Below are 14,062 nucleotides of genomic sequence, written 5' to 3'. Positions count from 1 at the left end.
CCTTCTTGAAAAGGCTGCTGTTCACAGCATGGCCTTTTTTGTTAGGACAGTTTCAAATGGGATCAGTAGGCAGAGCTGATCAATCTTGCAGATGCAGACACCACAGAGGCAGCAAAGAACGTGTGTCCTGGAGGCTGACAATAATTAGACCAGATAAACTGCAACATGTAATTAAAAATTTGAGAAATCAGCAATAAGGCAAGTCAAACTTTCTGCCAAACAATAAAACATGTCTACTCTGCTAAAAGGTAATGCTCCTTTACAGTTTATAGGCAAAGACAGCTCAGCTTCACCTCTGGGGAAATTAATTTGTACAATCCTTGTGTGATGTCATGACAGCTCTATGGGACTGCAAATGCCTTTTCAGGACCTCTAGCTCAGGATTGATCAAGAAGTAGATTTGAAAGTAGGAAAATTAAACAATTTTAAAGGATACAATTCAAGCACAATGACAATATACAAGAAGACAGAAATATTAGAAGGATTTCAGGAAATATGTAACTGGGACAACAAATACATGTGCACAAACATCTGGATGCACATTTATACAGTGTGCTCAGAACAGCTCTCATTGCTCCAGGTTCAAAGCCAGACTAAGAAAAGAGCCTGGTGTGGGAGAAACAGAAGGACCACAGTGGACATGTGAAGGCCACTACAACACTCAAAAGCCACTTCAGATAAGCAATCCTATACAAGTTTAATGGATACAAGAGCAATTTTTCAGTCATACCTATTTAAACAGACAGTGGAGATGGAACAAAATTCAATTTTCTTTCCCTGCATTACTCCAAACTTTTAATTTCTACTTTGCTGCATCCCAAAACTAAGAAAGGATACTGCGATAAAAAATCTGCCTATAGCAAAATCTCAGTCTCCAGTGGAGACTCTTCATGCTTCCAGTGAGTTAATGCTGCCTTATCTTCCTAACCTAAAAGATTAAGAAATCCCCATCAGCACCTGAAAGAAAGAAAACTGGAAGTGTATTTGTAAATAAGCTGTTTGGTAACTGAGCTAGTCATTTCTACAAGCAGCAATGAAGAGAAAGGGACAGAGCATGCAGAGGGAATCACCTGCTGCCTGGGATACGATGGAGAGGAGGATGGAGTGGAAGAAGAGAGCATGATCACTTTTTTGGGGCAGGTCCGAGAACGTTCCTTATGCCTCATCTTTTTTTAAAACAGAAAAAGAAAAAAAAAAATCATAATAATGGTAGAAAAGAGGTAACATTAGCAGTGGTTTGGTGAGACAGGCCAGAATGCATGAACTGAGACCATGATCTTAAGCTCACACCTCTCTCAAATTAGCTAAAGCCACAGTGTATCTGAAGCTGAGAGACCCAAGTTTTTACCCAGAGCCACACAATCACATTTGACAGTCAGTGAATACAGATTTGTATCAATCAGCAATTAAACCAACAGCTTTTGAGTCAAGGTCTTACAATCAGTTAAAGGCAAACTTGGAACTCTCCTTAGCACAACTGGACTGCTCTCTTTGCTTCATGAAAAATTACTTATTGCTGAGCCTTAAAATGTTTAAAAATATCCATCCTGTTGACCTAATTACTCCTGCTTCCAGCTCATTACTAATACAATTCAAGTCTCAGTGTTCTGCTCCCATCTTCAGACCCCTCCTCTCTGACTTACAGACATTACACCATCTCAGGCAAGCTAAAATGTACTACATTCTGTTAGAACAGAAATCCAGCTGGTTTATAGATAAAATGGAGCTGTATTTAATAGTCTGCATATTACACAATGCACATACATATCCTCAGTTTAACACACCAGAAAACATGCCCTTCTAGTGCTGTGTAGAGATTTTCTCCACCATTTCTTGTTTATTAATGAGCCTTCAGCCTGATTTTTCTTTTCCCGTTGAGTTCTCACCAGAGCATATCTGGAAATGGTTGCAGTGGGAAAAAACAAAATGCTGTGTACCCAAAGCCAGGGTTAGATAAGGCTCTAAAAAACTGCACGTGGTGTAGAGATATTACAGACGTTTATTACTGCCCTTGCAGATGAGCTAGCACTAACATCGTTTGGGGGCTCTCTTCCTTTTCAACAAAACAGTTAGATAAATAGTATACTCCTTTATCTCAAACAGATGCTAAAAGCAGCTTAAACTGAAGCATATGACTTTGCACTGCAGTGGGTGAGGAACATTTATATGTTGCTTCAAAGGTTTAGCTATGAAGTCACTAATTTCTAACTGAAAGCATGGCAACATTCTCAACCACAGAGCTGCTCATGGGTTTTCATCTGTCCATGGCCAAGTTTGCATTTCTAATGTCAAAATTTTCACAAACTTGCTTATTTTTCCAAGGCAAATCTCAGAATATAATATTGGATGAATGCATGAAGTATGTGTTCCATCAGTCCTCCAGCAGAATGTACTTCTGAGCATGCAAAGAAAAGGTTGACTATAGGAAAGCAGAAAATAATCAACATACTTAAATAAAAAATTAAAGGTAAAAAAGCAGTATTTGCAGAAGTCATTGGTGTTTTAAGTTCTCTCCTGTTGAGGTTTCAGCTCTTGCTGCCTGTAGTCATCTCAGTCATCGCTTATCTTCAATAAACACAGTTCCAACAAAAGTACTGCAAAGTTTGCACTTCTGCCCTTTGTCACACTTTAGGGAATGGTCTCAAAAGAATAAGCAGCAGATGTCCAGAGGCAGAAAAGATGTGCACCAAAAGACATGGGATCTTCATCTTACAAGTATCTTTCTACACATCAAACATGATTTAAGCTCATGTATGACACACAAAAGCTGTTGCTGACAAAGACCTACAGAACAATAGAAGACTGCTGAAGGCTACAAGATGAAGGTCTGGAAAACCAGGGCAAAATTCAGTTTAAAAGGCTTGTCTCTCACACTATGCCCAGTGAGATCCTCTTCTGGATAGCCCATATGACTTTCAATGGCTTCATGATCCTGGATGAGTTGCTCTTTTCCAGAAGCAGCCAAAATGGCTCAGAAAGCATAGAGAACATGATGGAAGATGTTCTTATACAAGCAGGCATTCATTTGAGGAGATTAACCACCACACCAGGAAACACAATCCAGCCTTTTTAGGTGATATTACTATAATATAAAAAAATATGTATTTCCACTGTGCACATTCACTTCTCAATATCTTTATGCATCATTAGATGCTGCCGTGGTGCTCATAAGAACACAAAACCAATTTTCACAACAAAAGCCAACATACTCAAAGTGTAACTCAATAAATTCAACTTTATAAACCACTTCACAAGGTATGCAGGCCACACAGAATGCTGTGAGGAGCAGATTGGTGAGGTTTTTAACCCCTTTGCTCTTTGGAAGGTATTGCCCTTCCAAGAGAGACAGCATTAAAAATCATGTGGAGAAAGTAAAAACTGCTTCAGAACAGATTCCTCCAGCATTTCACTCATTCTAGGAATTCTCTCTTAGCAAGATACCTCTACCTCACCCATACAACACACAGAGGCATCCTGCCTTACAAGCTCAAGGAAACTGCTCACCTAATATCTTAATGCAAGGGTAAAGCAAGATTCTAGATTTAAACTGGTAAGCAAGTACAGCTAAGGACCTTCACCTGACAAACACCAGCAGGCAATACCCCAGGGCAGATGCCAATTTCTCATCAGAACTGTGGGTCCAACCCAGACCACTTCCTTTGGAATTCTCTTCCTTGGAATCACTCTTATGCTTTTGCAATATACTTTCCTCTTCCATGCAGTTTCCAAAAGACTGGAAGAACCAAACCTGTCAATCATACAACTGCCCTTCTCCCAAAGAGAGGATCTCAACTTCATTTTGCCAGCTAGTAAGAACATTAGGCCACCTGTGGTTTCTTTCAGTAACACCCAACACCTCCCCTTTGTCCCCTTAGGAGCTGCTTTGCTCCTCTGCAAAGCACTCTCCCCTAGAAGGTACTTGCTATGTGATATATTCTGTCAGTAGCAGAAGTTTCTGCTCCTGAACTTCAACACCTGTGCCAAAAGAGAAGCCTTTCCAAAAGCTTCATGAACAGCTCTTTCTAGCAAACATATATCATCCCTAAAGAAATTGGCAGAAGCAACAGTAATCCTTTAGAGTATGAGCAGTGATAAAGTTCTGGAATGGCTGCCCGGGGAGGTGGTGGAGTCGCCATCCCAGGGTGTGTTTAATAAAGCCTGGACGTGGCACTGAGTGCCAGGGTTCAGTTGAGGTGTTGGGGCTGGGTTGGACTCAATGATCTTGAAGGTCTCTTCCAACCTGGTCATTCTGTGATTCATGACAGGTTCTGGTATTCAGCAGCACTTCTCTGTTGGCAGTCTGTCACCCAGGGATGAGCTACAAGCCAGAGTGATCAATGTCACCACAGAAGACCAGTCCAGCACCATCAAAAGGTGCAGTCTCACAACTATCAGGTTCTGCCTGCCAACACAACCAGAACCAGAAATCTCAGCAGCAGCTGAGGTACTGCTCCAGCAACAACTTCCTGCAGGAGGGGATTTCTGTCCAGGCTTGGCAAAGCTGGCTGCTTGGCTCAGTGGTCTCAGCTGTCTCTGTTCAGTCAAGAATAAATGGCTCTATGCACGTCCATGGCTTTGAACAAAGGTAACCCATATTCTTCCCTTCCCCAGGCACACTGTGAGGAACCTTTGAAACAGGGACCCTGTCCGTGGGGTTTTGATCCTTCTGTACCCTGCAGATTTTGCATCCTTCAGACCCAGTTTTATACTTCTTCATTACAAAAGCACTGCAAATCCTGCAAGACATCTGGACCCAGGAATCAATCATCTTCTGCTGATGCAGTAGAACTAATCAAGGAAAGATCATCTCCATGTGCAACATTGAGAGGGAAATCATCCACACAGGGAAATCAGTGTTGAAAAAAAAAATTTAAATCCTCTGAAAGTAAAATTGTTGCAGAAAGATTTTTCAAAGATATGCCCTACACTTATTCCTATACAGACATGCTATCAACATCAAGGAACAGCAGAAGGATTTTTTCTTCCTGTTTTAAAATTTCTTTTGAATTGTATAGTGCAGGTATAAACAACAAAGGAACCCAAAAAATGCTCCCTGGTGAGGAGAAAAATCCTCAATAAAAACAGGAAATAAAACTTTGTCTTTTTTTTTTATCAATGACAACAGAAAGACAGCCAGTGCAATCCAGTTTTTCTTTTTCTAGGAGGTAATATAAGCAGTGCTCATCAACTCACTTAATACTGTACAGCTTTTTTGCTTCAGGGGGTTTTTTCTGCCTTAATAAGTATTCTTGAGAAATAAAATTTGCCTTAATCATGAATTATGTGAATCCATCTCAAAATGTTCATTAGCCTTTAAAGAAGATTTTGATGAGACAAAAGGTAGAAGAACAAACACTGAGTCAGGGAAGCAAAGCATCCTGACAATAATTTCCCTGGACTTAGGTCTTCTTCCTGGAAGAGAAATCTTCTAGATCAGGGCACCAGTCATGACATGCAGCATTAATTGTGCTGAATGCCTCAGACACAAAGATCACCATGAATCCATATTCATCAAGAACAGTGAATTTCCAAAGCAGTGTCATCTTCTTCCTCTTGACTCCAAAGTAGCACGCTCTGATTAAACTACAGCCAGAGAGAAGTAGATGTTTCTCCAAATTATGGCTGTCAGCAAAATACCTCTGAGCACTCTCAGAAACATGAGGAGGCCATTTGCACAGGGAAACAGTGGAAGCAGATGAAGCCAGTGAGGTTAAGCATCATAAAATGCCTGAAAAGATTACAGAAGCCTTATTTTTGGAAAGCACATGGCTGAAAGAAAAACAGCAGCAATGACAATGGCCCAAAACGTTGGAAAGAAAATAAAATTCAATACCAGCTGATTTTTCTGCTGTTGGTCCCTATTCTGTGCAAGAAAACCTAAAATGTACTGAATTCACAGTAACACAGGAGTCTGCAAAGCAACAAGTGTGAGAAGCTGGCAAGGAAAGCTGCATTAAAGAAAGGGAAACCACAGGAAAGTCTCCTGCAACTACAGAACACCTAAGATTTCACATAGGAATAGCAAAACTGATAACCAATTTTACTATTTATATGAAGGAAGAGCTTTAATATCATAGATGATAAGACATCTTTACCTCATAAGTTTCCATAATTGGTTACATGTTTCTCTTATTTCTAACAGAAGAATCTAGAAATTCTATAGCAAAAATTTCTGCTGCAACATCCATGAAAGTCTTGATAAGTTGAAACTAGCATAAGAAGGCAAGGAAAATTTGATTAAATATTTTTTGAAACATTAAACCATACATCATCACCAAAGGGAGATGCTGACTTTATTCACTGGAAGTTATTTAAACTAACAGACTCAGACAAGGTGCTGGAAAAGGACTGGCTTAAAAACACAACAGTGATGGGTGAGGAGGTGCATTGTAGTGAGAATGAGTTTCTTTACCTGTTTCCACTGGGGTATGGGGGCAAGCCGGCCCTGCTCTCGTCTGCTGGATGGTTGGCTGTGGACACGCTCTTGGTAAGGCAGGACAGGTGGCTGCATGCAGGTTGTAGGGAAGGTGGGACCAAGGAGGAAAGATAAAATAGTGAAGGAAACTCAAAGAAAGCCATAGGAATGGAATACAGAATAAGACAGACAAACATTTAAGAAAAAAAATAGGGGAGGGGGGAATTCATTTAGCAAGTAAAATATAAAAAGGAAAAAAACCATCCAAAAATGGGAAATTTCACATATTTTTGGACCTTTCCTTTCACTTCATTGTTTCTTCAAATCATTGGCTGAGTATGCCAGCCAATGTGTAGCAGCTGAAGAAACATTTTATGGTGTGGATAGACACGGCCATTCTGATTACGTTACACTACTAATGCTGATATGTAGTGTGGCAGAGACAAACCTGAGCTGGCTTTCAAGCAGCCAGGTCAGGTCCCACTCGTGATGTGGCCATGGCACAGAGCTTGGCACAAGCTGTGGGGATGGACTCATGTAGCAGAGCAAGGACTCTGGCACTTAAACCACACTGAGCCTCATCCTGCTGACACTGCACTGCCAGCAGCAGCTTGAAGTGACTCAATCTAACTTCAAAGACAACTAGCCTGCAGTTGCAGCAGCTCAGATACCATCCTAGAGAACAAATGAGCCTCACTTGGAATGACACAAACACCCTGATTGCCAAGAAACTCCCAGGCATTTATCTGCTGCACATACACACGTACAAAGCTTAATCACAGTTCACAAGAACAAACAGATGTAACCTGATATGAAAATGTTCAAATCAGAAATCAAATGGTTGTTCTTAAACAGCATAAGGAGAACATTCCTGGAAAGCTTTTAAAGAGCAATAGTAGTTGTAAAAGAAACTCAGTTGCTGGTCTTCTCCACCTGTACTTGTAAAATTTAAGCTTTGGGTAAACTTCACTCTTCTTTAGGAGAGCCTTTGAAGTAGAAAAGCAACACTAGCATCCAGTCTTGAGGAATGCATGCTATCATCCATGGTTTTCCTCTACAATTCCAAAACAAAGGGGTTTATTATCCATCTCCTACCTGTCTTCGTAAGTGTGAGGACGGCACTGGTGCATTCTCTTCAAACTTGGCCAGCAGCTGGGTTGCCATGGACTTGACTTTGTTCTGATTCCCAATGGCAGCATCAATTCTCCTCTCTGTCAGGGCACTCACCAGTGTGGGCCTCTCTTCTCTGTAGCTTCGTGGGAGGTCCTCCTAACAATCAGTGACATCAAAATTTAACAAGATACAACCAGATCACCTTCTCCTTTCTACCCCTTTGCTGTGAAAAGTCTCTTACACTATAGATAACAAATCTCTTAGCCTCACTTGAAAGCTCAGATTTTAATTTCCTTTGGCAAGTCATCAAATGTTCTGTTAAACTTTACTGATCTTTTCCATCTTATTTGATATCTACCAAAAAGACCTCAGCTGAAACATCCCTGTGAAGCCCTTGACATAAACCAAAGGCTCATCTTCAAACAAACCCAAAGCACTGAATTTTAATTCACCTGTACCCATTTGGCTACAAACACTGAATTTGAAAAACTGCCTTGTGGGCATACTGGAAATGTATGCTTTATGCACAAACCAAAATTAAATTTTAAACATGTGTCAAGCTTCTGACAATACCACACGACTTCACTGAGAAGTTTTGAGTGTTGATGCCCTCACCAAACCATAGTAATTTGCAGTAAAAACAGAACATCAGGGAACTGCAACATTTCATTGGTTATGTAGTATTCTTTTATAAACATTAGTAAAACATTTGCACCATGAAAAAAGATACCATGAAAATGTAACCTCTGAAGAAGAATTAAATTTTATCTAAAAAATCCTATATAATCCCTGCCTGGATACTAAAAAAATGAAAGAACTGAAGTGGGGAAAAAGGTACCTACCATTTATTTTGCTCCCTGACACATCTCACTGTAATACTTACATCCTCAGATTGGCTGGTTTTCCTCCTCTTTCCTGCACCATCCAGTTCCTTTTCTTTTTTGTCCTGAAAACAGAAGGAGTAGGGGAAAGAAAACAAAAATAACTCTCACACCTCTCTGGGTTGAGATAAGTGTCATCAGTGCTCTTACATCAGTTTAGTTCCAAAGCTTATTTAATTCCCTGTGCTCATTCTCTATTTGTTTAAGAGTTTTTTTCCTAGATACTCCTAAAGGCATTGTAACCTTCAATTGGAAATTCTTCAACACTTTCAAATCTCAAAAAACTGAGCAACTAGCTATGTTCCAAGAGAAAATATATGCCCAAATACTACCACAAGGCTAAGCTTTTAAGACTGAAATACACCTCTGAGAGTACATACTACAGATGTAATTTTACATTCATAAATGTCGTGTATCATCCCATACCAAGAGCTGGTGAACACATGGTCTCTTGCAAACTAACAAACACTAACCCCTGCATTTTTAGCACCATGCTTGGACAGCAGGCTGCTGTCCAAGTGCCTCCAGGGCTGTGCCTGGTTACCTTGGGAGTGCGCTTCCGAGAGATACTTTGTCCCAGTTTGCTGAGGAAGGAGATGGGAGACTTGGTACTGGCAATCAGGGCAGCCTTTTCCTCTGCATTCAGCTCCAGGCTATCTGTTAGTGACAACAGGCACAACAAGGCAATGCCATGAAGTTTTTTTCAGTGGTGCTCTTATTAAATACTCAACTGAAGGACCCACTGATTATTTTTAATGTAGCAATCTTTTTCTTGAATTCTCTGTAAAAAATGACTAATGTCTAGAATTAATGCCTTTCTCAGCTATTCTACTCTTTGCTTTTGCCCAAAGCAGTTCTTTCAGGGTTTATAATCACCCATAACAGATGCTGTGTTTACTCTATTTACTTTCACGTTTAAAGAGCATGATTTAAGGAACATGAACATCAGTATTCTTAAAAAGAGTCCAGAATTTTAGAAAATACACGATACATACTGTATTTTTAAAACGCTATTAAACCCAATTTTTCCCCTCACCAGAGAGACACATGTGAATTAAGATCATCAGTAATAAAGAGCTGTAACAACATTATCAATATTTTAAGAGTGGCCATATTAATTTGGGTTAGGTAATTACATCTTTCAGTTCTGATCAAAGATGCTTTGTTCCTCAGTGGCCTGAAGTTAGTCTCACCATTCACAGATGATAAATAGGTATAAAACTCAGCTAGTGTTTTGAAACTACCTGTTCAACAACTACTAGCAAGGCACATTAGCTAAGACAAACAAGAGTAAGAATGCAGAAAATTCATCTAGTAGTGCTGAAGTGAACTTTTGAGGACATTATTGTACATTAACTCCTTATTTTGCTCCTGCTGCTGCTAACATGGTTTTTATCAGCACCAGTAACAAGTCAACATTTTGTAATGTAAAGCTACAGTGAGTAACTACTCAATGTGCTCATGCAGAAGCAGCATGAAGGTAACTGAAGCACACACATTCACCCTGGAGCAGCCTTTAAATCCCACAGAAGTGCCCCAAACTGCTTACCACTAGAGGGGATGGTGTCTTTGAACATCTCATAGAACTGTGTGAGGTACATCACCATGGACAGCTTATCTGGCTCTCCAACAGATGCCATTTCCTTTCCAGTCATAATGGGAGAGATCCCAAACTCTTTCTCAGCGATGTCAAAGGCCAGTTGGTTGTTCTTCTCCACATCATGCTCATCCAAGGAATCAAAGTCTCTGCAAAAAAGAGGCCTTCAGTTTCTACTGAATCAAGTAGAAACCAGTCTTCTGAAAGAACTCAGACATCCACTTTTTTTTTCTCCTTTGAAATCTTAATTTTATTTGCCACCAGCATAGCAAAGCTGATGCTACTTAACTACAGTGAACTTTGGTTCAAATATATGCTTTTAAAATTTGTTTGCTCCTCCTAAACACCTAGACTTTTCTTCTTAAAAAGCATCATCCTCTGAAACACATCTCCATTTCCTTCTTTGCTGAAAGACTGTATGGTGTCCCCTACAGAAAATCTTCTGTGTACTTGGAACTAAATTAAATCTTGACTTTTTGTCCCCTCTTCTCTTGACTGATCATATTTTTGTCCTGCTGGCTTTCTCCAAAACTTGTATAACTGTATGAAAAACTATAGCTTGTAGAGAGTTACATGAAGCATTTTAAAAGCTGTTTGAACTCTCCACAAGCTATAAAGGTATTAAACAGTGTAGCTCAGGTTCACTCAAGTACACCAATATAGAAGTAATTCAGTGCATATGGATTGGAATAACTGCACAACTTTTCAGTATGCTTTACAGTGGATTATGTCTTCAAGTACAGCTCTGGAGTTTACTTTTTCTGATGTCCTTTTGTAAAGTTGGAGACATTTCAGATTGAAGTACCAGAATCTTTGCTATCATCACTTTTTGCAGCCAGTGTTTTCCCATTCTAGAATCTGGGCACTGTTTTACCCAATATATCACTGAAGAGGACACCTCTGCCATTCACCCAACCACCAAGTCAGTGTGCAAACAGTAACAACCTCTTTATTTAGGTGTGGGTCACTATTTTAGAAAGAGCAGCCTGAAAGTCTTTAGGAAGAGCTGCTTTGTTAAACAGGAAATTTATAAAGGACCGTGCAGAGACTTGTTCACAAGAGATTTAACTGAAGCTATGAACTGTTCCTTACTCACTTCACACATAAAATCTGTCAGTCAATAATGCTTTCCAGTCAGTACCAATTTGAAGCTTAATTCTGCCAAGTCATCCGGAAGGGAAAATGACAACACATTTATTTTCGAATTCATCAAGCTATCATAACCTTCCACTCTGCTAGTGAATCACTGGATGTTGGTTTCTCACAAGTTTAATTGAATTCATTTCAATCTATTTCTTCATAAGTCACAAATGCACTGCCTCCAACTGCATATTATTAGTTCCAAACACCACTAATTTCCTGCTCTTCCCAGTGATTTGAAGCAGCCTATTACTCACATTAGGTCTGGACGGTATCTGTGGATAATGGCACACAAAGCTAAGCCACTTTTCCATGACATTGTCAGATCTGTCACATTAACACCAGCATATCCATCAGTCTGCCTCTGGCACCAACTGAGCAATTTACTAGAGCGAGCTACGGACTCTGTAAAAAAAATAGCACATTTCAAAATAGAAATGAACAACAACTCAAATTCTAAGTACAACACAAACCCCATGAATCAACAAGCAAAACCTTAATATAAAAAACAAGCTCCTTCTACAATGGGTAATGGAGGACAGGATTCTTATTTTCTTTTAAAAATACTATCAATATCTATTTTGAATCCAAGAAAGTATTTTTAATTTGCTGGAAAGTAATTATCTAAGTTGTAACTTGCCAGACTTTTCACCCTAGCTATTGTAAAAGAGCCCCAGGAAATATAAAACAGTTGCAAAGGCTTGTTAAATATGATCAAAAGGGCATACAGTAGCAATGCTCTCTAAAGCCCAGATATACCATTTCTAGTGGAAGAACAGACAAATGTACTTCTGTAACTTCTTCTTCTCCCTTGAAAACTTTCCTTTAAAAGCACTGACCTATTCTGACCTTGTCTTACCAGAAGATCTGATGAGATTGCAGCCTAAAGGGACATGGCTGCAGGGCAAAGAGCAGAGACTACACAGCTCTTCAGCAGTGAAAGGGAGGCTTAGCAGCAAAGAGCCACTCTGGGAATCCCAAAACACTATCTGGGCATCCAAGACAAGGCATGCAAAGGGAAAAGTCTGACATAGCCCTCAGGGTAGAGACAAGGAGACAGCTACTGAAATGCTTATCACAAGGCATCTACTCTCAGAATAATGCAAGCAAAGTGAGGTTTCATTTAGTTGAGAGATGAGACAAAGAAAAGGAAAGCAGGAGCATGCAAGACTGCACAAGCAATACCTCCTGATACATTTGTAAGAGTTCTGAGTCTACTGTTAGAGTGAACTCAGTCCAGGCTTCTGCACTTCAAGCAAGAGCATTGTTAGAGATAAAGGAGGTGAAAAGAACTGCCTATACAAACAAAATATGCTTAGAAAATTAACAGCACTATAAAGCAAGGGAAATTAAGCAAACAAAAATAAATTCCCATGCTAATGGAAACCTGAAAAATTGTAAGCTCAGACTGTTGACAAAACAATTACTGGATACATTTTCCAAATTAAAAGAATGGTTAAATAATATCCTACAGCCCTGCTGTTCTCTACTTCCTGCACTCATCCAGCTCCAGAATACCAAAAGGAAGAGGACAGCAGCCAGGCTTACCATTTCGAGTCAGCTTTGGTGTCCTGGAGTTCACAAAGTTCTCTATCTCCAGGTGAATGTCTTTCAAATCTCCTGTATTATACAAGTGGCGTACCTAAAATGAGACACAAAAACATTTAAGATGATGAATATGCCATGCACCCCAGACACACAGAGAAATAACCAGGAGACAATAAGAAGACATCCCAAGGTACAAAAAGGAAGCTGAGTACATGTAGGTAGCAAAAATCCTATCCCAAGAACCTCACAACAGCAAGGAGCAGCTCACCAGTGCTGAACAGTCCAGCTGACTGCTGCTGCTTAGTGGATACCAAATTGCAATGACAGACTGCTAGACTGGATTATTACAAAGAGAATGCACACATAGAAAACACAAATTTATAGGTTTCCTGTACTATTATATCACACTTAAAATTATCAAAATCACCCATTCCTAAAAAGGAATTTGTTCAAGTACAAAAGCCTACTCTTGACTGATTCAACTGCCTTTCACTGCTTCCATGCTACACACACATCACTCTCTGTTCCTAAAACACTGGCACAGCTTCACCTGAGGAAAGCCACTGCAGATTGCAAGCACTCAGGAGCACTGTCTGTGACTTACCTGCTGTGGCCTCAGGAAGTTGACGTTGATATTGGGATATCGGGTGGCAGGATCAATGCTGTAGTGGCTGAAGTTTTTACTCACGTTCTCTGGGGTGGTCTGAGGCAGCAGCCTATAAATGCTTTCCCTTGGGAAAATAACACAAAAAAAAAGTTTGGGGCTTTGTTTTGGTTCATCTGTTTTGCTTAGGCTTTGTCGTGGTTTGGGGTTTTTGGTTTGTTTTGGCTGGTTTGAGGTTTTGTTCTGTTGTTTTTTGTTTTTTTTTTAAGAGATGCATCACTACTACTATGGCTAAGTAAACTCTGGGGAGATAAACATTCAAATCAGAAATCTAACCACTTCAGACACTGCATAGCTAACAGTCAGCATAACCATATTAAAATCTGCACTTTAATACAACTACAGAATTTGAAAGGAGGGCAGAGAAGAATGCACTGAGCAAAACTGAAGGGGCTGCCCAGTACAATAAAGGCATTGAGATACAGGAAGGGCTCAGGAAGAGGGGCCACCAAGGGGACTGGAGCATTTGTCCTGTGAGGAGAGGCCAGGAGAAATGAGTCTGTTCAATATGTGGAAGAGACAGCTCAGGGAAGATCTTACTGCTGTCTGAAGTGGCTAATGGAAAGGTGATCAAGTCTAGCTTCAACAGCAACATTATTTTCCACACTTTTTTTAAATTCAAACAAATGGAATTTAAAGTATGAACTGTGCCACTGCACCATTTTAGAAATTATACTATGATTCCTGATGTTCAGAAGCTGCAG

General features: G+C 39.9%; 1 protein-coding gene across 23 annotated transcripts in view; it reads right to left on the bottom strand.

Moving 5' to 3' along the window:
* MICAL3 (microtubule associated monooxygenase, calponin and LIM domain containing 3) overlaps positions 1-14,062 on the bottom strand; it is a 174,203-nt gene that overhangs the window by 80,657 nt on the left and 79,484 nt on the right. For 18 of the 23 annotated variants that reach the window (XM_071422149.1, XM_071422165.1, XM_071422166.1 and 15 more), the window contains exons 10-17: positions 13,299-13,425; positions 12,695-12,788; positions 11,404-11,551; positions 9,959-10,155; positions 8,954-9,066; positions 8,412-8,474; positions 7,511-7,684; positions 6,413-6,505 (exon numbers count right to left, since the gene is read on the bottom strand). In XM_071422149.1, coding sequence (XP_071278250.1) covers positions 6,413-6,505; positions 7,511-7,684; positions 8,412-8,474; positions 8,954-9,066; positions 9,959-10,155; positions 11,404-11,551; positions 12,695-12,788; positions 13,299-13,425 — 1,009 coding nt within the window. Of the gene's footprint in view, positions 1-1,070; positions 1,167-6,412; positions 6,506-7,510; positions 7,685-8,411; positions 8,475-8,953; positions 9,067-9,958; positions 10,156-11,403; positions 11,552-12,694; positions 12,789-13,298; positions 13,426-14,062 lie in introns of all 23 variants that reach the window. The other 5 variants (XM_071422169.1, XM_071422159.1, XM_071422162.1 and 2 more) reach the window with 2 other exon arrangements.

The sequence above is a fragment of the Agelaius tricolor genome, unplaced genomic scaffold (genome assembly GCF_023055355.1).
Source record: "Agelaius tricolor isolate 1412-34295 unplaced genomic scaffold, bAgeTri1.0.p SCAF_3, whole genome shotgun sequence".
In the NCBI taxonomy this organism is placed as follows: domain Eukaryota; kingdom Metazoa; phylum Chordata; class Aves; order Passeriformes; family Icteridae; genus Agelaius; species Agelaius tricolor.
The sequence above is the reverse complement of the archived record's forward strand: the minus strand, read 5'-3'. Positions and strand labels throughout refer to the sequence as shown.